The 25,022-nt window shown below is 44.9% G+C and overlaps 3 protein-coding genes across 3 annotated transcripts; 2 read left to right on the forward strand and 1 right to left on the reverse strand.

Moving 5' to 3' along the window:
- The first annotated feature begins 1,772 nt into the window (after positions 1–1,772).
- On the forward strand, positions 1,773–5,688 carry LOC123402050 (probable alkaline/neutral invertase F). The gene is made up of 4 exons (XM_045095910.1): positions 1,773–2,208; positions 2,452–2,886; positions 3,518–4,070; positions 4,980–5,688. Exons 1-4 carry the CDS (start codon positions 1,807–1,809, stop codon positions 5,297–5,299), a joined length of 1,710 nt encoding a protein of 569 aa, XP_044951845.1. The 5' UTR covers positions 1,773–1,806; the 3' UTR covers positions 5,300–5,688.
- A 2,116-nt stretch (positions 5,689–7,804) lies between these two features.
- On the forward strand, positions 7,805–9,869 carry LOC123406355 (light-harvesting complex-like protein 3 isotype 2, chloroplastic). The gene is made up of 3 exons (XM_045099861.1): positions 7,805–8,268; positions 9,091–9,228; positions 9,401–9,869. Exons 1-3 carry the CDS (start codon positions 7,893–7,895, stop codon positions 9,646–9,648), a joined length of 762 nt encoding a protein of 253 aa, XP_044955796.1. The 5' UTR covers positions 7,805–7,892; the 3' UTR covers positions 9,649–9,869.
- Positions 9,870–9,986: 117 nt separating this feature from the next.
- On the reverse strand, positions 9,987–14,298 carry LOC123406354 (general transcription and DNA repair factor IIH subunit TFB4). The gene is made up of 12 exons (XM_045099860.1): positions 14,102–14,298; positions 13,937–14,025; positions 13,453–13,723; positions 13,323–13,369; positions 13,056–13,093; positions 12,924–12,969; positions 12,627–12,680; positions 12,448–12,516; positions 11,543–11,619; positions 10,965–11,060; positions 10,409–10,516; positions 9,987–10,325 (listed from the first exon to the last, which is right to left on the reverse strand). The coding sequence occupies exons 1-11, from the start codon at positions 14,130–14,132 to the stop codon at positions 10,456–10,458; spliced, it is 879 nt and encodes a 292-aa protein (XP_044955795.1). The 5' UTR covers positions 14,133–14,298; the 3' UTR covers positions 9,987–10,325; positions 10,409–10,455.
- Positions 14,299–25,022: the final 10,724 nt, after the last annotated feature.

Below are 25,022 nucleotides of genomic sequence, written 5' to 3' on the forward strand. Positions count from 1 at the left end.
GAATTTTATAACTATTTGTTTTCTTGTATAAAAATATGGCACGTTACTGCCTATTCTAAAAAAAAACCGCAACTCATTTCCCCCTCTCTAGAAACCATTTTTTACCGGTATAATATTGGTGACGTCACGTGCTCCCGTCGCAACAACAAAGCCAGGGGCAATTAATTACCACATCTGTTTGTTTTTACAGTAAAATTACCACAGAGTTACTCCAGTCTTCACCGACCTACCCCTACAAAGCCGCGGCGCTAAACCCACCCCTCCCCCACTCCCCCATTTCCCACCCCACCGGCTCCGAGCACACCCCCCGCCTCCCACCCCGCCTCGCCGCCCCCGCTCCTCCCCGCCGGGACACGGGCCGCTCCACCGCCGTCTCCGCCCCTCCCGCCCGCCCGCAGCATTCGCCCGTCGGCCCCGAGGTACGCGCGCACGAGGCTGCTTGTCCCTCCCCCCAGCGATTTCTCCCGCTTAAATCCGACGCAGGGGCCGGCCCTCGCGGCCTCCGTGGGCGCGCGCGCGCGCCGTCTAGATCCGCGTCCGCTGGCCTCCTCGCCGGCGGGCGCGGAGCCGCGCCGTCGATCGGGCTCCCCTCTCGCCCCGCTTTCCCGCGCGGTTTCGCCGCGCTCGAGGTTTATGGGGTGGGTGGGAGAGGGTTTTGCGGTTTCGTGCGCGCGGGTTCGCTCGTCCCCCTGTTCTGGCCATGGTTTTTTCTCGCGTTCTACCTAGGTCCTCCGATCCGCTCCGCTCCGGGTCCTCCGTCCATGGCGCGCTCGGTCTCGGAGGCTGCCGCCCTGGCGGCCGCGCCTCTGCTCTTGTGGCTGGAATGCTTCGCTGGTTTTGGTCCTAGTGGTGCGTTCGCGTCGGCCGCGGTTGGCCACCGTTTACAACCTGCTGTTCTGCGTACGATAAGGGGGTGTGCTATCCTGTTTCACGTTTCTCTACTTAGAGGTCGAATTCGTTGATGAATCATGGTTATGTTGTGCATCCGTAATAATTGTTTATTCTGTACTGATTGGGTTGAGGATATAGTGGATGTTCCCGTGCTTTTGTTAACAACTTGAGATGTGGTGGTCGGTGTAAGACAGTCCATCAGCGGCTTGTAATGTTGTGCTGTGCCCCTGTGCTTTGATAGTTTTCGTAGTAAGTGATTGTTTGATCTGCATTTGGAGTCTCTGAGCATTCTGAGCAAGGACAAGCAGTATTGGTCTCTGTGCTGCACATGAGAGAAGTATTTTACAGGGCTTACTGGCCAAACATGCGTAGGTGGCTTGTGCCACAGTCACAATAGAATTATGCACTGTCCATAGCCCATCTTATTTTCAGACAGTAGGCAGCCTCAGGCAATTCTCCAAAGCTATTGTTCCTAGCAGTATGTGAGTAAATTACCAATGTTAGTCCCTTGCTGTCATTGCGTTTTCCTATGGATAAGATGATGTGTTCCTCCTATTTTGTTGGTTTACATTTTAACGACATGGTAGTTTGTTTGTGTGTCGTTCTGAAGTAAGAAAGGTGCAGTGCATGTTGGTTTTATTTTGCTCTGCTTTCATCTCTGGTTCATGTTCTGGTATCTCAGTTTGTCATTGGTAACCTTCACCAAACATATACCCGTTTCCACCTGTAAGGTGCACGAGCTACTGGCAGAATGCTGGCCTTTTCAGTTAGAATGCAATGTATTTTATTTATGTGGAGTATAGATTTTCTGAATTTCGAAATGAATTCAACTCACTCTTGGATAAAATCTGACTTGCATTTACCTTTTTTGTGTTAGCCGAGGTTTTGGTATTTTAGAACTCTTGAACTAGAAAGATGGTACTGTCCCCAATAAAAGCCGCTCGAAGTAAGGTCACAGAACTGACAGATGATACCAAGTATGATTCCTTGAATCTGGAGCAGAAGAAAAAAATGTGGCCTATTGAACGGCACAGATCTGCTGAAGTGAGTCAAGCATTCTTATCTAAGATAGAGCATGATGGTTTTCAACTTTGTCATCAGCCCCAAATCTTGGAGATCGTTAAAGGTGGTTGTACACCAAGATCTTCATCTGATCCTCCTGGAGAATCCACTGCAGACAGCAATGGAATGCACAGGCACACAATCACAGATGCTGCTTGGGAAGCCCTAAAGCAATCAATAGTTTACTTCAAAGATCAGCCAATTGGGACTCTTGCTGCAATAGACAAGTCTCAGGCAGAACTCAACTATGACCAGGTTACCTTTTCCTTCCCAGTTGAACCATCGTTTCTTTCTTCCTTGGTAGTTATGAACACCCCTTACTCTATTCTAGTATTTGTTAGAGCAAAATTCTCGAATAGCGAACATTGATGCTTTTAGTTATTCTGTCTCTTGTGTAAAGCACCTACTGTGTGTCTCATGAAGAAACTTATAAATCTCCTTGTACCCTACATACATTATTATCAACAGCGATGAAATTCTTGCCATATCCTGGAACAGGTTTTCATGAGGGATTTCGTTCCTAGTGCCTTGGCTTTCTTGATGAAAGGGGAACCAATGATAGTGAAGAATTTCCTGGTAGAGACTGCTCGCCTTCAATCAAGAGAGAAGATGGTTGATCTTTTTAAGCTTGGACAGGGTGTGATGCCAGCAAGCTTCAAGGTGCACCATTCCCACCCTACGAAGAAGACTGAAACTCTGCTTGCTGATTTTGGTGAAATTGCTATCGGGCGAGTTGCTCCTGTGGATTCTGGCCTATGGTGGATTTTTCTTCTTCGTGCTTACACCAAATATACAAGAGACAGTTCTCTGGCTGAAAGTCCTCATTGCCAAAGGGCCATGCGCCTTATTCTCAAGCTGTGGCTCTCTGAAGGGTTTGATACATCTCCAGCATTACTTTGCGCTGACGGCTGCTCCATGATAGACCGTAGAATGGTAAGCCACTCATAGACACCACTAAAGAAATGTGTTCTGTTATTATGGTTCACATTTTATCTTGTGCCTGTTTGCTTATCATCAAAATTGAAATTGTCCCATTATCCCATTAGTTCTATTACAAAGTAACTGTCCAGGCACATTCTTACAAATGCACTATTGAGTCTTGATCAAAATCGAAATTGCATTAAGCTCATTAGGATCATGTGAGTGCTTATAAGGATATTCTATGTAGGGAAAAACCACTGATGCATGATATACTACGAATGAGATAAGGAATCTGAAATGTGATCAGTCTGAACATTAGGAATCATACATTACACAATAATGCAGAAGTTTTGAAAGTATGAGCATTTTGTAGTTATGAACAGCATACTTTCAGATAAGCGAATGCCATCAATCAAAGTGTTGAAGGGATAAGGCGATTCGTTTTAGTCACGTATCACGGCTCTTATTGAGATTGGGACTGGAAACAATGTTCACATTAGATTGCATAATAATGTTGTACACGGTCAAGTAAATAGCACAGGCCATCTTATGAACTTTGGATGGGGAACTATCTGAATGTATATCTTAAGCATTTGTTCATGGCCATATTTTCTCTTGCTTATAGTAATTAAAATGCATGCAGGGTATATATGGCTATCCGCTTGAAATCCAGGCACTCTTCTTCATGGCTCTGAGGTGTGCCTTAAGTTTGCTGAAAGACTCTAATGACGACTTTGTGTACCAAATAACAAAGAGGATCAAAGCTTTGAGCTACCATCTGCACAGTTACTACTGGCTTGACTTCCAAAGACTCAATGACATCTATCGCTACAAGACAGAAGAGTACTCACAGACAGCTCTGAACAAGTTCAACGTGATCCCTGAATCGATCCCTGACTGGATATTTGACTTCATGCCTAGCCGTGGTGGCTACTTCATTGGAAATGTCAGTCCTGCAAGGATGGACTTCCGCTGGTTCTGCTTGGGCAACTTCATTGCGATCCTGTCATCTTTGGCAACTGGAGAACAAGCTGAGGCCATATTGGATCTCGTGGAGGAACGCTGGGAAGAGCTTATTGGAGAGATGCCCTTGAAGATCTGTTACCCTGCAATGGAAAACCAGGAATGGCAGATAGTCACTGGATGCGACCCAAAGAACACCAGATGGAGCTACCACAATGGAGGGTCATGGCCAGGTAAGTCTGAAAATACTTGGATTAACACCTGATAGTTCAAATGTTATGCTGGTCTGGGAGTAATGTTGATCTGTTTTAGTTACCTCTTCTGTCAATGATTGGTTGATGCATCTTGTATGATTCCTTGGTGAAGTTAGAATCTTGGTACGATAGCTCTTACAAAGTAAACAAATACCTGTCTAGCACACTCGTATTGTGTTTGATGTAGATTTTTAAGGCATTTGTCTAAAGAAAAGGGTTGTGCACAGTATCAGTATTTCCAGGAATATGATGATGACACCTTGCCCTATCATGCCCCCCCCCCCCCCCCCCCCCTAAAACACATGAGTTTGTTTTACTTTTCCCCTGTCATGGTTCTGCAGAAGTGTTACGTGTTACTCCCTGAGTATGTAGTACTCCCTCCGTCTGAAAATATTTGTTGGAAAAATTAATAAAAATGGATGTATGTAGAACTAAAATACATGTAGATACATTCATTTCTCCGACAAGTATTTCCGGACGAGGGAATAGTATTTACTTTTCTGTTCTGCTCTATACCTGTGCATGGTCTACTAGTTCATGACTTGAGGACACACTTGTGTTGTGTGGTGGCATTTTACTTTTCTGTTTGGTTTTATACCTGTCCATGGTGTATATATGAATGTCCTGAAATCAAATAACCCTCATAGGAGATTGGTAGTTTATCCCATAAAGATGATCTTATAGTGAACAGTTCCAGATGTTTGATGCATGTCGCTGCTGTTTGTTTATCGCCACATCTATGTTCATTCAGTATTAGCTCCTTGGATCTGTGCCCATTCCCCATGCATTGTATTCTCTTCTTTCCATATATGCACTGCATTTCTATATGCCAATAATGTGCTGACCCTCTGTTGTCCTGTTCGTTTCCGGGGCGCGCTTAAACTGCAGTGCTGCTGTGGCTCCTGGTGGCGGTGAGCGTGAAGCTGGGGCGGCCCCACATCGCCCGTAACGCGGTGGAGCTGATGGAGAAGCGTCTGGCCAAGGACGACTTCCCCGAATACTACGACGGCAAGACGGGGCGGTACATCGGGAAGCAGTCGCGCAAGTTCCAGACGTGGTCCGTGGCGGGGTACCTGGTGGCCAAGATGCTCCTGGACGACCCCTCCAACCTCCGCGCGGTCTCCCTGGAGGACGACGGCCACATCCGGGAGCCCGTCCTCAAGCGCAGCAACTCCTGCCCAGGCCCGCACGTCTCAAACTGGCAGTAGAGGTTCTCACTCACTCGGTTCCCATGGCGAGGAGCACATACGATACGAACATCGCGATGGATGGTGGCTGCTAAGTTGGCGTACGTGACACTTTGACAGGTTTGTAGAGGGAACTCGTTTTTTCCTTGGTCTCGCTGCTGTCACTCGTTACTTACGGTAGGAAGGAGCATTGGTACTCTAATAGGTAGGATCGATGGGACGGTGAGGAGCAAGTGGTAGAGAAGATAACTGGTGATTTGCTTGTGCATGCGCTGGTTCGCCGGATGTCCAGGCCGGTGAAAGGAGGTTTTGGTACGTAGTACTAGCTCTCATGTTTTTCGCGTGCACAGATTTTGGGTCATGGAATTGTCGAGTGGTCAAGTACCGATGGAATGATGTTTGATGGATGATGCCGAGTGTTCCTGCATGACCGACGGTGATGGTACACTGTTGGCTTTTGTCTGCGTTACACTGTTGGCTTTTGTCTGCGTTTGCAGTCATGAGAAATGGTTGGGCTGGTGATGGTGATGGTGATGCGTGGTTTAACCCGCTGTACTTGCTCGCCGATCAGTCGTTTTTCTCCCTCGCTACTGCTATCTAGCTAGCCTTCGGTTCTTTTACTGCCCTTCCGTTGGCATGTCGCTGCCACTTGCATAGCGCCACTGCCAGTCGATGCTGACTGCTATCGGGGGTGGATGGATTCGGTTGGACGGACAGGGTTAGCCCATCCTGCTGCTCCATTTGCCGTTCAGGAAGTATGGTTGAAACTAAGTGAGATGGCCCAACGGACCAGCCCATTTGTTATCACAATGCTGTGCGCGAGCACGTCATCTTCCTTCGAGAAGAACTCTCCACATCAGGATGCATGTACTTTCACGCCCCACAAAAAGGTTCAGGAAGCAAGTAATTAGAGCAACTCTAACGTGGTGATGCATTTCGTTCACGTGTATTTGATTGAGCCCGTGGACAAGAAACATAGTCTAACACAGGGACTCAATTTCATTTTATGTCCGTTCCGATCCATTTTCATCCTAAAATTGAATCACATTTGGATCGGAGGAGTATACAAAGCGGACGTTTTCTGTGTCCGACCTTAGACCACCTTTCACCCACCAATCTCTTTCTCCTTATTTTATTCGTTGGCCTAGCCCTCATCCTGCTCCTCTCCTGTTCTTCTCCTACCGCGATGCAGTGGCGGAACCACCTCCCGGCTATCCGGGGCAGCTGCCCCGGCTCAACCATGGATTCACGTTTGAATAATTGCAGCAAATGAAAAGCTAATTACCAATTTTTAGGGGCAAACAACTGATAGACATCAGCTCGTGTACTTTGCCCCGGCTCCCGGGATGAGCTGGCTCCGCCACTGCCGCGATGGGTGCCCGAGGTAGCAGCTCCAGGGGCGGCGACACTCTCACCGTCGCCGCTCAAGGCCGTTGGTCGTTCTCTCTCCCGCAAGTTGTTGCCGTCGTACCGTTGAACCTTGTCGTCGAAACTCGATGTCGTCGAAGTTCCCTGCTACCCTGCTCCTCCGCCTTTCCTTCCTTCTCAGGCCATGAAGCGGATGTCCGACGATGTGAGCGGGCGAGGTGGGCATCCTGAAGCACGTGAACCACTCCAGTCTTGTCCGCCTCTTCGGTCTCTGCATTCACCATGGCGACACCTACCTCGCTTTGACTTCGTCGAGAATGGCACGCTTAGCGATTGGCTCCATGACGGCGGTGCCACCCTCGCGTGGAAGCAACACGTGAAGGCGGCCTTCGACATTGTCGATGGCCACGTTCGCGAGAAGGCCTGCGGCATAGGAGCCCGGGGCAGTTCAAGGAAGGACTCTCACTAGGTGTTCCACGGAATGTCAGGGCCAACATGTCATAAAATGTGTGTGTTTCTGTTAGACGCACTGTTGATCCAAATAAAAAGCAAACACGACCAAGCGGGTGGACTATCCAAATAAATAAAAAGACGAACAAAATCGACGTTCGTTTAAAGAGTTGCTCTTAGCCTTCACCCGTTACACTTTGTTTGTGCCCAGTGTGTCATCTCCGCCGCCACGGGCCAATGTCGACACAACTAGCACCATCCACACCATCCACGCACGAGCCACGCGGGCATCATGCCAGCAAAAAAGACAAACAATAAGACACACAGTCAGCAAAATTCGCAAATTTGACCTACGGACAAAAGTATTTCACAAACTGAATCACGTTTGAAGAAATTTCACGTAGCTGATCTTTTTTTATAACGTTCGACAGTTAGGCGTCACACCACATTGTATGACGCATTTGCCTTAGGCGCGAGACAGTGTAGTGTGACGTCTATGCCTTAGACGTCACACTAGGTCTCGGATGCCACACAACGTAGTATCGGACATCACACAATGCAGTGTGGCGTCTAAGATAAAGACGATCAGACAAATGAATTTTTTTGACGGAGAGTTTATTTTGTGAATTAGTTTGATTTTTGGGTTAAAAATTTCCATTTTGCCACACGCAGTCCCACCCCGCACTGCCCTGCCCTGCCCAAAGAAGCCCCTCGCTCGCTCTATCCTCAAAAGGGGAAGAAAGGATAGAGAGTGAGGAGCGGAGCTCAGCTCAGCTCACTTCAGCAGCTCCCCCACATGGCCATGGCGACCTCCACCTTCTCCCCGCACCCACTCTCGCTCAAGCCCCAGCTCGGCCCCAAGCCCCACCGCCTGCACCTCGCCCCCTTCCCGCGCCTCCGCGCCCTCCGCCGCCTCGCCGCCGCCGCCGGGGAGGCCCCCGTCGAGGCGCCGCCCAAGCCGGCGGAGGCGGATCCCTCCCCCGCCGCGTCCAACGGCTCCGCCGCTCCCGCTGCTCCGGTCGCCGCTGCCGCCACTCCGGTCGCCGCGGCCAAGGCCGAGGCGGTGGCGTCGCCCAAGTTCCAGGACTCGAGGTGGGTCAACGGGACCTGGGACCTCAGCCGGTTCGGCAACACCGGCGGCGCCGTCGACTGGGACGCCGTCATCGACGCCGGTGAGATTGCCGCTCTCCCCCTTCATGCCGCTGCTAAGCAGCAGTAGTAGACAGCAGGCTAAGCATAGCGCAGCATTTTATCCGGATCCGGATGGGGAACTATAGACTCGATTTCACTCATGCCAATAACATCAAATACATGCATATTGCTTGAGGGTTGAGTTCCATTAATGGCTGCCGCGGTATGTTGTTGTCGGATGTCGTCGATGCATATGATGGATGCGAGCAGCGCCCTTTCGGAGAATCGCGCGCTAGCTCTCCGGCTCAGTTGCTGCTTAGCGTGCTTGATGAGGTAATGCTCAGGATGGCACAAACTGAAGCAGATGGATTTTCAGCTACATATATATGTGCTATACTCTCCATGGGTGTCTAGACCTATCCGAGCGCGTTGCGCAATATCCATAGAGCTAGCGTCTTCCATCTTCTGCGCGTCCAGGCGGAATTTTTCCACGGGTTCGATGCCTCCGAATGCATCACTACATTTCTGAAGAGTGTTGTTGATGGAAAGGTTCGACAACTAGACGGTTCCAATTGGGAATTCACCACTTTATATGTAAAGTAGCTCTCACATATGATAAAAGTAGGGGTACTAACTAAAGTTAGAACTGTTTTCAAAGTTCAAATCCATGTATTTTCTGAACTAATTCCAAATTGGACCACCTTGCCAGCTGTTTTTACGTTTCTGTAGTGTTTCTGCATGAAGTGGCTACTTGTTGATCATGCAGAAGCTTGTGCCACTTGTCCATCTGCTGCTGTGAATGGAACAAACATTGCATTCCTGACAATCTGATGTGGCTGAATGGCATCTTTGTTTGTTTCCAGAGGCCAGGAGGAGGAAATGGCTTGAAGATTCCCCGGAGGCAAGTAGCAGCGAAGACGCCGTTGTGTTTGACACTTCGATTATCCCATGGTGGGCATGGATCAAGCGGTTCCATCTCCCTGAAGCCGAGAAGCTAAATGGTTATTCTTGAATCCTTTTGGTTTAAATAACAGAATTATGTGCTTTCGGTCGATTCAAACTGCTGGTGTGAACGGGCGGTATGGCATTGGAAAGAACAGTGCATTCATATCTATGTACACCTTTTGCCTTTTCATTTCACATCTTCTAATAGTGTAACCAATGTCTATGCAGGCCGCGCTGCCATGGTGGGCTTCTTCATGGCTTACTTTGTCGATAGCTTGACGGGCGTGGGGCTCGTTGACCAAATGGGCAATTTCTTCTGCAAAACCCTGCTGTTTGTTGCTGTGGCTGGGGTGCTGCTAGTCAGGAAAAACGAGGACATCGACAATCTGAAGAAGCTCATCGATGAGTCAACGTTCTACGACAAGCAATGGCAGTCAACTTGGCAAGATGATTCCACTTCCGGGCCAAAGAAATAGCTCTGAAGTTGAATTTTGCGGTGGCTGAGGGGCGATGCGGACTTTCCTCCTTATGTTGTATTGTTTTCTTTTGTCAGCCTTCTTTTCCGAAAAACTTTGCAATAACTATGCCATCTTGTAAAAAGTATGAACTCAGTCATGTGCTAGAGCCTAGAGGTAAACGCTTCTGCGGGTTATTTAGCTGAACGTTTTGCTGATGCATATCGTTGCAGATTACGATACAAAATCTTGTTGTGTATGCTTGCTCGTCGATGCTGCATGGGTACATTATATCATGCAATATACGCACTAGAGATCTATTTGGGATTATAACAGCAACAGAAAAAATCCCAAAGAGATACTTAGAGAGTCTTATTTCCTTGATCAAGCCGAAGTTATCTAACTTCCAACATTGTTTTGCATCAGCTTAGCTAGATATCATGTTTGCTCCCAAAGAAGAGTGAAATATAAGAAGTTATCTATTTTCCATCATTGTTCTGCATCAGCTTAGCAAGGTTTCAAGTGGTACATTCAGGGCGAAGTTCCCAAAGAAGAATGTAGTACCAAAACTAATGTGCATTCTTCACTTGGGATAATGTCCACAAAGTTGCACTCCAGTTTCCTTGGTAGTTAATACATTGACAGCCCTTCAAATATACACACACGATCCCCTCCTCAGCTCCTCGCAGCGATTCGGCCTGTAGAAAAACGATGATGATATGAGATTAGATATTGTAAGCCATCAAAGGAAGTTCAATTCTGAAAGGCACATCAGACAAACCTGTGAAGAAACAATATGCAGTCTGGCATTTCCCTGTTTACAGAGTACTACTGCCTTTGATCTGGCAAGGAGTTTAAATCAGGCATGCTGACACGGCTGAATTCTGACCTGCAAACGTAGCACATAAAGTTAAACTTTCTGTCACTGCATCTGGTAACTATGTCGACTACACCACATCAAAGAAAGCAGGAACAACTTTACGAGAAAAACTGAAAATACAACCGTTTTACAGATGAAGGGGATAACATGAGAAAGGTAATTGTACAGATAACTGTAACCTGCTAGATCAAATGTATTTCATGACATCTTTAAACCAAAAATAGTTCAAAAATTGAACTGAAACCAAGACACTTATTTTGAAACGGAGGGAATATATACAATGGTTGGCATAATATTAAGACAAACATGAAAGAAAATTGAGAGAGCACACAGGAATGCGTAGCTGTTAAGGTAGACAAGTAAACCAGGTAGATTAACATGCCCACAAGTTAGTACTAAGTAAAATTAAATTCCCAGGGAGAAATACAAGAAATAATTAAATACTAAAGCAACTTACCCACAAGTTGAACATTTCTTATGATACTTGCAGAATATTGACAAGCAAACTGAACAAACATATCCCATGTCAATAGTCTTCTTGTGGCAGAAACATCTGTGGAGTAGAAAAACAAGTTAGAGGCTGTTGACTGTCGATGACACCGGCAAATAGGGATGTAAATGGCAAATAAATGGCGCTCGTTTAGTTAGTTTTACCAAGCTCGATAGTTCATTTTCCTCGAAAAAAACTTTATTGAACTATTAGACCATGAGTGGGCTTAAACTGGATTAAATGGGACCCAGTTTATATCCCTACCGGCAAACTAATACCAATACAAAAACCTACTTTGGTAATCCTAACCAGACATTTGGTAAAGTACAATTTCAGAAACAAATTAGTTACTTGTGTGTTTCTCATAATTTACATGATTTTTGCAGCTTTGCTGTAGTATTATGCCATGTTAAACAATTTTATAGCTAGCATCTCAGAGTTAAGTGACAAAGACTCTTGAAATGCCAGTTAACCTAATCCCTCAAGGATATCATTGCAGAAGAAACAGATATGTGTTTAGTGGAGAGAAACTGAAAAGAACTTACGAGGCGCGGAAATCTACTCCCAGGGTCTTAGGGAGGCGCAGAAAAGTTCTGGAGTGTAAGTCCGTTGCAAATACAGCCTGCATATTTGTTGAATGAGTCATGAACTTAAAAAAACTAATCATTTGTACTAAGATGAAAGTTATCACACTCAAAATATAATGTAGGCAGACACAGAGGGGAACCATATCCAAGAAGTAAACAGACAAAATCCCTTGTACTGCCAAAGAAAGGGATGACACTGAAACAAAAGATTTGCATCGCAATACAATCAGTACCCATTCTGTCAGACCATATCCAACTCAGATTTATATAAATACTAAATAGTGTCAAATCTCTATACAGATTTACAAACATATGGTGTCCTAATCTAGATAGGATTTCTAGTATCTGAAACTAGTTAGTGTTTCTAACATCTGAACTTGTCTGGAGACAATATTTATTTATATTCACCACTTGACACAGAAAGCTCCCAACTCCATCACACATTTATCATTAGCACAATCCATAAGCATATCTGTGCATTTGAATATGAAAGGCAAGTTGGTATACAAGGTAGGGTAATAGGGAACTTCTCTGTTCAGTACACAGAATAAAAAGGGAGGATGTGATGGGATTAGCAGATGAACAATAGCATGTGAATGTGTATTTGGCTTTATAGCATAACAGCATTCCAAATTATTTTAGATGATCACTTCAGAGATGCCAACCGAAACATTGCATGTGGATTTTTGTCATATTCTATTTTCCTTTTTATATTATGTAAAATATGATAGAAGAGAATGTGAGCATAAAAAGAAAAGAATACCACAAGCTTTCTATGAATATATCACACTTCTAAAGAAGATAAGAGACACCGCTGCAGAGGAAAATAACTAAATTGTGTGGTAGGGGACTGAATAACTTACAGCAAGGTATTGAAATAGACCACTTAGTTCTTGGGGCTTCATATAAACTCCTCCTGTTATATATGAAGCCTGCGAAATGAAGCAACAATATGTACTGAGCAAGGAAAAGTGTTATGTGGGCAACACTTGTAAATGACCATATAATCAGCAACATGCAAGAGGGCACGAAAGAACATCACCTGCTGCAAGAAAGCGGAGTCTTGGGTCCCCACAATACATGTATCGATTGGAACCTAAAAGATTTGTTAAACATTTGTAGTATTATGCAGCAGAAGTAGTCAGTGAATGATTTAAATAATTAAACTACGTAGTGATGTATGTCGACATGTCACAAGGTACTGCTGCTTGCAGTTCAAACTTATTAAGATTACCACAACTTGAAAAGTAACAGAATGCAAAGTAATCACAATAACAAGAAACCACCAAGGAGTCTAAATCCAAATATTGCCAAATAATAAGGGTAGTTCAAGTAATACCATGGATCGTTGAGCTGAAAATATAGAATTCATCACAGCCACATATCTGCAGATAATCTGGTTAAGTAAGAATAAGTACAAGAAAATATATATGTGCATAAAAATACAGTACTGATGAACAAGTATGCGTACTGTTCAGGTCCATCGGGAGAACCCTGCAGGCACAAAATCTGTATTTCATGTTAGCATAAGACATGGTGCTAAGGCATTTTATGTGTAAGAATACCAGTAAGAATTCAAAAGAACAAATCTTAAAAATGTATAATCAACTAGAAGCCAGGCTATTGCCAGTAAATTCTGTTCATTGCATTCCTAACTAATATATTTACCCTTGTACATCGTGAGTAAATCTACCAAAAAGGCATCGAAACCAAGTATAACTGGAAAAAAGATACTCACCCGAGGTTGCGGATGCCGACTACCAGACCGAAAAATCCTCTGTATATCTGAATATCACATATTAAGGACACAGATGCACCAAGGTAAAGAGGCCAATGCACAACGAGCAAGAAACAAGATCCTAGGATACAGCACAGAGCAAGGGACAGCGCGCCAGAAAACAGCGACGCCGCACCGCCATCAGCAACGGTGCCATTGCCGACAGTCTCACGGGCGTCTTGCTTAATTAACTCCTCCAACTTGCGGCTGGCCTTGCCCAAGGTTTCAGCAACATCTGCTGTGCCGGAGGCACCAGCATTGCCCGAGTCGAAGACGTATGCGCAGGAGCTGACACCCGCGGCGATGATGACCACGTGGTTGAGGTTGCTCAGCAGCAGGAGCGAGTTCACGAAGTGGATCAGCTGCACCCGCACAGAGCCCAGTAAATAACATCGAAGGATGAAGCATTTGGAGAAACCGAAACTTAAATCAAACCAAATTGGTTAGATCAGGGAAGAGCCCCCCCCCCCCCCCCCCCCCCCCCCTATATGCTCAAAAAATGCCTACACATCGGAAGGGGAAGCAGGTAGTGGGGAGGAGAGGGTTAGGCTTTCAGGAGCGCGGCCGTCGCGTACGTGGGACAAGAAGTCGGCGAAGGGGAGCGCGGCGCCGGCCCAGAAGAAGGGGTTGGTGTCGACGACCACCACGACGAGGCTGACGTCATCTGCGAGGCGTGTTGCCCGTCAGCTAGAGCCACGCGGGGTTGTCGCGGAACACGGTGAGGGGAGAGGGGTGCGTACCGGAGTAGAGCTTGGAGTGCGCCGAGGTCATCGCCGCCGGCGGAGGCAGAGCTGGCGCGCTCGGTGGTCAGCGGCGGCCGGTGGCTGGCTCTAACGGTCCTCCGGTTCGTGGAGCGGCGCTCGCGCTTGTTCGTAGGCGCGGCTGGGGGACGGGGAGCTGGGCGGCGCCGGCGGCGGCGGAGGAGGGAGGGGGTATGCCGTGGCTGTAGGCTGTTGAGAGGGGCTTCGACTTAGAAACAGGCCTTGCTAGTGCGTAATTAGGGCCATAGATACTCACCGGCCCAGTCTAGGGTCACGTGTTGCTGAGGCCCGCTACACACTAATAGACTGGGCCTGTGTACTGTGTGCTGGTGAGTATGCATGGCCCTGATTACGCACTAGTAAGGCCGAAAAGAAGTTATTTTGACTTGTCTAAAAAAACAGTTATTTTGACAGCTTAAAAGATAAACCGTGTCCTCCTATTTTTTCATAAACAGTTATTTTGAAAGTTACTTTAACAGCTTAAAAGATAAAATAGTTATTAAATAACTAACTTAGAAGTCTCAATAAATTTGAAGGTCCATTTATTTTTTAACCGGGAAAAAAACTTATTTTTGAGCCGCTGAAAAGAACTAGTCCTAAATGTATTTAGCTAGTGAAATCACTGTTTTGCTTAGACTGTCGCTAGCAGATCTCGCAAATTGGGCTATACGGTATAAAATCGTTGGGATCCCGAATCCGCGAGCTCATTTCCTTCATATGTATGGGATTACGTCTCGTTTTGAAGGATCCCCTTTTCTTTGGCGGAAGAGAAATTTCAGTCCTACCATTTTTCTCGTAGCCGGTGCCATGGCTTTCCGAGCTCAATTCCAGCCAAATTCACCACCGCAGCTGCACGCGAGCTATCGCACGGTGCCGCCATCAGAGAGCTGTCGCCGTTGTTGCCTACTATCGTCCGCAACCACTCGGGACTGCTAGCTAGCTATTAGCAGCCGTTGTATCGCTCGCTGGCTAGCTAGCTAGCAGCCGTTGCATCGCTCGCTGGCTAACTAGCTAGCACCAATTGCATCGCTCGCTCGCTAGATAGCTGCCACCATAGCCGCCGGGGCGAGCTAGTTGATGCTTGCTCGTCGCATACATCCCTATTGTCCTCGTCTTGCTCCACGGTGTCACCGTCATCGGTAAGACATGCACTTCTCTTCAATCCCTGACGAGATCCTCACGAGGGAAGCGGTTGAGACAGATTCAATTATAATTTAACGAACGTTTTAATGGGTTTGTGATTCAATTATAATTTAACGAACGTTTTAATGGGTTTGTGCAATTTTACTGGGACAATGAAATATTTTATGGGATCTGTTCTACCACAACAAAAGTCACGTCGTAAAATTGTGAAAAAACATTTTATAGTATCACTTAAACCGATTTTAATGGATAGGGTATACGGGATCTGTTAGAGATTATCTTAGCGATACGACTAGTTCTATCTAGCGACCTAGCGCCTAACCCCTCCCGCTGTGTACAATTTGGGCCGGCCCAACTAGGAAAGGTTTGAGAGCCTTCCTAGACTGGGTTTCTTCCCATTTTGTGCGTGTCTTTTTAGAATTTTTCAACTTATTTTTATATGTTTTCTTCATTTTCCTTTTTCCTTTTTTATCATTTTTTTTGAATTTTCCTTTTAAGTATAATTTACACGTTCTTTTATTTTTATTTTTTTGTGAACATCTTTTCATATTTATGAACATACTTTTGAAAATATGGACAATTTTGATACTTTTTTATAAAATTTTGATAATTTTCATATTTTGATTGTTCGAAAAATTCACAAATTTTTGTAACTGGTGATTTGTTATTGAATCTATGAGCATTTTTGGAAATTCACTATCTTTTTTGTTTTTGGTGGACCTTCTTTTATTTCATGATTGTTTTTGGAATAAGAAAATAGTTTTTGAATTGATGAATTGTTTTATAGTTGACAAACTATTTTTGAATTTTTCTGAACAGTTTTTAACATTCATGAACATTTTTTGAATGCACTATTTTTTTGAATATGAGAAATGTTATCATGTACGTATTTTTTCCCGAATATACTTTCAATAAGCGAGCATTTTTTTGAATCCTTGAAGATTTTCTGATTTATTGAACATTTTATTTGAAAATTAACAACATTTTCATAGTTGTAATTGTTTTGTAATCCCAAATTATTAAAGAATAAAAACAAAAGGCAAAAAAGAAACAAAAAAAGGCACAGAAAATCGGTTCCAAACTTCTAATGAATAAAACCCGAGAATGAAAAAGAAAAACACAAAAAAACAAAAAAAGGGATACCCGAGAATGAAAAAGAAAAAACACAAAAGAAGCTAAAAAATGAAGAGAACATAGAAAAATAGGTTCCAATGAAGTAATCATGGTTTTGCCGAGCGTGAAACCCTCCTACTAGTACCCATCTCGCTCGTGGTGTGCAATGCCTCCACATGTTGCTTTGTGGGCCTTTCACATGTCGCATTTCTTGCCCTCGTGCGCCTCTTGGAAGTGTCCGTTGGTTGTGTTAGCCAGGGGTAATCCCTAGTTAGTTTCCCCTTGAGTAGTTAGTTGCTTTGGCGATAGTGCTGGTTTCACAAAAAAGGCAATGGGCTCAAACAAAAAGGCGATAGTTGTGGCACACAGTAAACTATAAGCTATGTCAAAAAGGTGAGGAAGATAAGGAAGCTCCTTCTTCTAGCTAGTATTTGATTTGGTTTTCCTTGTTATCTAGATTTGGTGGGTCATTGTCCGCCACTTCAGCCAAGGTGGTGATGTAAAGAATGAGTGTGAGGTCAAATTCGACTTGGTTAGTGGTTCTCTCGTTTCATAGTTTTGTGTCACTGATCTTCTTCCTTGGCAGTACGTCATTGAAACGATGGTTTCATAAACAACCTTGCACGGGGGTGTCTTTGGCCATAGCGCGTTCAACGATCTTAGGCTCTCACCTATTGGGATATGCGACTATGTGACTTTGAACCTACAACTTTAGTCTAGCTTGTGTAGGTTTGGTCTTATGCAACTTTTTTCACCAGAGTCTAAAGGAAAAGTGACGATACAAAAGATCATACTAGAGGCAACAACATCAAACAACTTTGATGTACTTTAGGTGGTATCAGAAATCCTTCTTGTATGATCCTGCGTAATTTGTTTAGTTGATGAATAAAGTCGGCTCGCTCCAGTGATTACAGTCGTCGACTCCTTACTCATCGAGTCAGACAAACCTTTTTATAGTAGATAGTCAAGAAGTCATGGTACTAAGGCCCTAAAGAACCAACACGCCAGAACAAAAAACATCAACGATAAAAAGAATCATTGATCGAAAGGATCGAGCCTATAGACAAATGAAAAGAACAGAGATGAAGAAACACTTAATCCAAACATATTCACCAAAAACAAACACCGACCGAATAGTCAAGAGATTTTTCTTATTATTACATGCTGCTTTAGATAAAAGCATGGTTGAAATATTTTCTTGCATTATTATTTTTATTTCCTTGGAAACATTGAAAGGGTGACAAAATCTCGCTGGACAAATGCTACCCACCAAGTTCAGAAGGCAGGTGAAGTAGAGCAGACTGTAATTGATGAATTTTAATCGACGCACAAGCATCAACTGTGTGCAGCCTTGTTTTAGTTTTAACGGATGTAAACATAGTTGAAGAAGTTTGAATAAGGTGGCATGATGCCATGGGTGTATATTTACTTTGCGACCGAACCATGTCACGAAATAGAAGGTAATCTGTATTACGTCGATAGTATGCGCAAAACAACCATATTTTGTAGCAAAACCATGCCACAAGATAACAATATGTTATAGTGTAAGAATGCAAGAAAACAAGATGTAAACCACATGATGGATGAAATCAGTACATGTTGCATTGAAGTGAAACTATGCCACAACATAAAAGTATACGGGAAAGCTATTTTCGAGTCGATTCGAACGCATTGGATCTCGTCCATTCTAGATCCTATGGCCGTGCGCGATCCCGTGTTTCATTTTTTTTGCTCGGTCCCGATAATTTCGCTTGCATTTTAGAGATCGTGAACGTGATAGGCGGGGCTGGTTTCCTGATTTTTTTGGCGGGGGTTTGATCCCAATCTTTTCTCGTAAGTGGACAATAGCGATTTTTTTGGCGGAGGTTGATCCTGATTTTTTCTATTCCCTCCTATTTTAAAAGACTTGTATTTAGGAACGGAGGGAGTAATAGGTGTGTACGGATATCGATCTTCTGATGTGCATGTCCCGTACTCGTTTTAAAGTTGTTTTTAATTGAAAAAGTAAGTGCTATATGGGAATCAATCTACCATCGTTTTGGTAAAGAAATTTGGAAATTAACCGACTCACCTAGGTCTTGTTTTGTGGTGACTAAAGGATAATCCTAATATTTTAACTTGATTCATCTTTTCTTCGTAAAAAATATATCTTGGTTCATCTCTTATATAATAGCTAGCTTTCGTTCAATGTAAATAAAATCAGGTGGTTTCTCTGACTCGTCCAATGCAGGTAATTTTGTAGTTAAGTAGTAGCCCGCGGAATAGTTATCACCATGTTCATGGAATAGTTACCAAACAATTCATGTTCAAGTTATCAAGGTGCTCATCTTGTGGCTACCAGACTTATGTGCAAACAACATGGTAATATACGCACCACCGTAGAGATGATAACTCACATACAAAACACCTTAGAGAACATTTGTTCAATAAAAGAGTGGTTAAAAACATACTCCTAGTAAATTCTCATTAAATTAGCATGGTAATACACGCACATCAGAGTTGATAACTTATTTAGCCCAAACATGGTTATTTTTTACCTAGGAAAAAGTTTGAAACAAACCCGGTAACTCATATGTAAATAACATGGTAGTATATGCATAACAGACACTAGTAGGAAAAACCTTATAGGTCGGAGCCTAGTAGTAGCGCTGGAAAACATCAAGTGCTGCTGCTACTTAGCAATAGCATTGGAAAAACTATCTGCTACTGCTAACGTCCGTAGTAGTAGCGCTGGATGCATTTATAGCGCTATTGCTAAACGGAGCCCAACGAGGCCATCCACAGTATCTGTAGTAGTAGCGTTGGACTCTAAAAAGCGCTACTTCTAAGTTCCATAGCAGTAGCGCTTCCCTGGAACCAGCGCTATTGCTAAAAGGAGCCCAACGAGGCCACCAACACCAGCTGTAGTAGCAGCGCTAGCTAGGGAAAAGCGCTACTGCTAAGTGCAATAGCAGTAGCGCGCCTCTGGAACCAGCGCTACTGCTACACGTGGCTGTGGGCAGCTTTTCACCCACACACACCCCATCTACCCCTTCCTCCCCATTTGCCCTCCTTTATCCTTTCCTCCTCCATTGTTACTTCTCCACCATTCTTGCCCTTCTTCTCTCTTCCTTCTACCTATCACCCACACACACCCTCTCCCCCTTCCTTCCCCCTTTGCCCTATCCCCTCCTACCTCCATTCCTCCACCATTGTTGGCCTCATTTCACCCACACACACCCTCTCCCCCTTCATCCCCCTTTGCCCTTGTTGGAATTATGCCCTAGAGGCAATAATAAATGTATAGTTATTATTATAATTCCTGTATCAAGATAATAGTTTATTATCCATGCTATAATTGTATTGAATGAAGACTCATTTACATGTGTGGATACATAGACAAAAAACACCGTCCCTAGCATGCCTCTAGTTGGCTGGCCAGTTGATCAATGATAGTCAGTGTCTTCTGATTATGAACAAGGTGTTGTTGCTTGATAACTGGATCACGTCATTGGGAGAATCACGTGATGGACTAGACCCAAACTAATAGACGTAGCATGTTGATCGTGTCATTTTGTTGCTACTGTTTTCTGCGTGTCAAGTATTTATTCCTATGACCATGAGATCATATAACTCACTGACACCGGAGGAATGCTTTGTGTGTATCAAACGTCGCAACGTAACTGGGTGACTATAAAGATGCTCTACAGGTATCTCCGAAGGTGTTAGTTGAGTTAGTATGGATCAAGACTGGGATTTGTCACTCCGTGTGACGGAGAGGTATCTCGGGGCCCACTCGGTAATACAACATCACACACAAGCCTTGCAAGCAATGTAACTTAGTGTAAGTTGCGGGATCTTGTATTACGGAACGAGTAAAGAGACTTGCCGGTAAAACGAGATTGAAATAGGTATGCGGATACTGACGATCAAATCTCGGGCAAGTAACATACCGAAGGACAAAGGGAATGACATACGGGATTATACGAATCCTTGGCACTGAGGTTCAAACGATAAGATCTTCGTAGAATATGTAGGATCCAATATGGGCATCCAGGTCCCGCTATTGGATATTGACCGAGGAGTCTCTCGGGTCATGTCTACATAGTTCTCGAACCCGCAGGGTCTGCACACTTAAGGTTCGACGTTGTTTTATGCGTATTTGAGTTATATGGTTGGTTACCGAATGTTGTTCGGAGTCCCGGATGAGATCACGGACGTCACGAGGGTTTCCGGAATGGTCCGGAAACGAAGATTGATATATAGGATGACCTCATTTGATTACCGGAAGGTTTTCGGAGTTACCGGGAATGACGAATGGGTTCCGGGAGTTCACCGGGGGGGGGGGGGGCAACCCACCCCGGGGAAGCCCATAGGCATTGGGGGAGCCACACCAGCCCTTAGTGGGCTGGTGGGACAGCCCACAAGTGCCCAATGCGCCAAGAGAAGAAAAATCAAGAGGAAAGGAAAAAAAAGGAAGGAGGTGGGAAGGGAGGGGGACTCCTCCCACCAAACCAAGTCCAACTCGGTTTGGGGGGGGAGTCCTCCCCCCCTTGGCTCGGCCGACTCCTTGGGGGGTCCTTGGACCCCAAGGCAAGGCCCCCTCCCTCCTCCTATATATATGGAGCAATTAGGGCTGATTTGAGACGACTTTCTCACGGCTGCCCGACCACATACCTCCACGGTTTTTCCTCTAGATCGCGTTTCTGCGGAGCTCGGGCGGAGCCCTGCTGAGACAAGGTCATCACCAACCTCCGGAGCGCCGTCACGCTGCCGGAGAACTCTTCTACCTCTTCGTCTCTCTTGCTGGATCAAGAAGGCCGAGATCATCGTCGAGCTGTACGTGTGCTGAACGCGGAGGTGCCGTCCGTTCGGTACTAGATCGTGGGACTGATCGCGGGATTGTTCGCGGGGTGGATCGAGGGACGTGAGGACGTTCCACTACATCAACCGCGTTCTCTAACGCTTCTGCTGTACGATCTACAAGGGTACGTAGATCACTCATCCCCTCTCGTAGATGGACATCACCATGATAGGTCTTCGTGCGCGTAGGAAATTTTTTGTTTCCCATGCGACGTTCTCCAACAGTGGCATCATGAGCTAGGTTCATGCGTAGATGTCTTCTCGAGTAGAACACAAAAGGTTTTGTGGGCGGTGATGTGCGCTTTGCTGCCCTCCTTAGTCTTTTCTTGATTCCGCGGTATTGTTGGATTGAAGCGGCTTGGACCGACATTACTCGTACGCTTACGAGAGACTGGATTCATCGTTACGAGTAACCCCCTTTGCTCAAAGATGACTGCAAGTGACGGTTTCTCCAACTTTAGTTGAATCGGATTTGACCGAGGAGGTCCTTGGATGAGGTTAAATAGCAACTCATATATCTCCGTTGTGGTGTTTGCGTAAGTAAGATGCGATCCTACTAGATACCCTTGGTCACCACGTAAAACATGCAACAACAAAATTAGAGGACGTCTAACTTGTTTTTGCAGGGTATGATTGTGATGTGATATGGCCAACGATGTGATGTGATATATTGGATCTATGAGATGATCATGTTGTAATAGAAATATCGACTTGCATGTCGATGGTACGGCAACCGGCAGGAGCCATAGGGTTGTCTTTATACTAACGTTTGTGCTTGCAGATGCGTTTACTATTTTGCTAAGATGTAGCTTTAGTAGTAATAGCATAATTAGCACGACAACCCCGATGGCAACACGTTGATGGATGATCATGGTGTGGCGCCGGTGACAAGAAGATCGTGCCGATGCTTTGGTGATGGAGATCAAGAAGCACGTGATGATGGCCATATCATGTCACTTATGAATTGCATGTGATGTTAATCCTTTTATGCACCTTATTTTGCTTAGAACGACGGTAGCATTATGAGGTGATCTCTCACTAAAATTTCAAGACGAAATTGTGTTCTCCCCGACTGTGCACCGTTGCTACAGTTCGTCGTTTCGAGACACCTCGTGATGATCGGGTGTGATAGACTCAACGTTCACATACAACGGGTGCAAAACAGTTGCGCACGCAGAACACTCGGGTTAAGCTTGACGAGCCTAGCATGTGCAGACATGGCCTCGGAACACATGAGACCGAAAGGTCGATCATGAATCATATAGTTGATATGATTAGCATAGGGATGCTTACCACTGAAACTAAGCTCAACTCACGTGATGATCGGACTTGGGATAGTGTAAGTGAATCATGAACCACTCAAATGACTAGAGAGATGTATTTTTTGAGTGGGAGTTTAGCATATAATTTGATTAAGTTGAACTCTAATTATCTTGAACATAGTCTAAGTCCACTTTGAATATATTTGTGTTGTAGATCATGGCTCACGCGAGTGTCATCCTGAATTTTAATACGTTCCTAGAGAAAGCTAAGTTGAAAGATGATGGAAGCAACTTTGTAGACTGGGCTCGTAATCTTAAGCTAATCTTACAAGCTGGGAAGAAGGATTATGTCCTTAATGCTGCGCTAGGAGATGAACCACCCGCTACGGCTGATCAGGATGTTAAGAACGCTTGGTTAGCACGTAAGGAGGACTACTCAATAGTTCAATGTGTAGTCTTGTATGGCTTAGAACCGGGACTTCAACGTCGCTTTGAGCGTCATGGAGCATTTGAGATGTTCCAGGAGTTGAAGTTTATCTTTCAGAAGAACGCCCGGATCGAGAGGTATGAGACCTTCGATAAATTCTATGCTTGCAAGATGGAGGAAAACTCATCTGTCAGTGAACATGTGCTCTAAATGTCTAGGTACTCAAACCGTCTAGCTGAGCTGGGGATTGAACTCCCGCAAGAGGCTATCACTGACAGAATCCTTCAATCACTGCCGCCAAGCTATAAAGGCTTTGTGTTGAACTACAACATGCAAGGGATGAACAAGTCTCCCGGCGAGTTGTTTGCAATGCTGAAAGTCGCAGAGTCTGAACTCCGTAAAGAGCATCAAGTGTTGATGGTGAGCAAGACCACTAGTTTCAAGAGAAACGGCAAAGGCAAGAAGGGCAACTCGAAGAATAGCGGCAAGCCTGTTGCCAATCCGCCGAAGAAACCCAAGGCTGGACCTAAGCCTGAAACAGAGTGCTTCTATTGCAAGGGTATGGGTCACTGGAAGCGCAATTGCCCCAAGTATCTGGCAGATAAGAAGGCGGCCAACGAAAAATCAGGTATATTTGATATACAAGTTATTGGTGTGTACTTAACCGGCTCTCGTAGTAGTGCCTGGGTATTTGATACCGGTTCTGTTGCTCATATTTGCAACTCGAAACAGGAACTACGGAATAGACGAAGGCTGGCGAAAGATGAAGTGACGATGCGCGTAGGAAATGGTTCCAAGGTTGATGCAATCGCCGTCGGCACAGTTTCACTTAAGTTACCATCAGGATTAGTGATGAACTTAAAACATTGTTATTTAGTGCTTGCGTTGAGCATGAACATTATATCTGGATCTTGTTTATTGCGAGACGGTTACTCTTTTAAGTCAGAGAATAATGGTTGTTCTATTTCTATGAGTAACATCTTTTATGGTCATGCACCCAATGTGAGAGGATTGTTCATATTGAATCTTGATAGCAATAGACACATACATAACATTGAGGCCAAAAGAGTTAGAGTAAACAATGATAGCGCCATATTTTTGTGGCACTGCCGCTTGGGTCATATTGGTGTAAAGCGCATGAAGAAACTCCATGCTGATGGACTTTTGGAGTCACTTGACTTTGATTCACTTGACACGTGCGAACCATGCCTCATGGGCAAGATGACTAAAACTCCGTTCTCCGGAACAATGGAGCGTGCAAGTGACTTGTTGGAAATCATACATACCGATGTGTGTGGTCCAATGAGTGTAGAGGCACGCGGCGGATATCGTTATTTTCTCACCTTCACTGACGATTTAAGTAGATATGGTTATGTCTACTTGATGAAGCACAAGTCTGAAACATTTGAAAATATCAAGCAATTTCAGAGTGAAGTTGAAAATCATCGTAACAAGAAGATCAAGTTCCTACTGTCTGATCGTGGGGGTGAATATCTGAGTTTTGAGTTTGGTACTCACTTAAGACAATGTGGAATTATTTCACAGTTGACACCGCCTGGAACACCACAGCGTAATGGTGTGTCCGAACATCGTAATCGTACTTTGTTAGAGATGGTGCGATCTATGATGTCTCTTACTGATTTGCCGTTATCATTTTGGGGTTATGCATTAGAAACAGCTGCATTCACTTTAAATAGGGCACCATCAAAATCCGTTGAGACGACACCATACGAACTGTGGTATGGCAAGAGGCCAAAGTTGTCGTTTCTTAAAGTTTGGGGATGTGATGCTTATGTCAAAAAGCTTCAGCCTGAAAAGCTGGAACCCAAAGCGGAAAGGTGCGTCTTCATAGGTTACCCAAAAGAGACAGTTGGGTACACCTTCTATCTCAAATCCGAGGGCAAAGTGTTTGTTGCTAAAAACGGAGCTTTACTCGAGAAGGAGTTTCTCTTGAGAGAATTGAGTGGGAGGAGGATAGAACTTGACGAGGTTGTCGAACCTCTCATCCCTCTGGATGGTGGCACAGGGCAAGGGGAAACCTCTGTCGTTGCGACGCCGGTTGAGGAGGAAGTTAATGATGATGATCATGAAACTCCAGTTCAAGTTTCTGTTG

The sequence above is a fragment of the Hordeum vulgare genome, chromosome 6H, assembly GCF_904849725.1.
Source record: "Hordeum vulgare subsp. vulgare chromosome 6H, MorexV3_pseudomolecules_assembly, whole genome shotgun sequence".
Lineage (NCBI taxonomy): Eukaryota > Viridiplantae > Streptophyta > Magnoliopsida > Poales > Poaceae > Hordeum > Hordeum vulgare.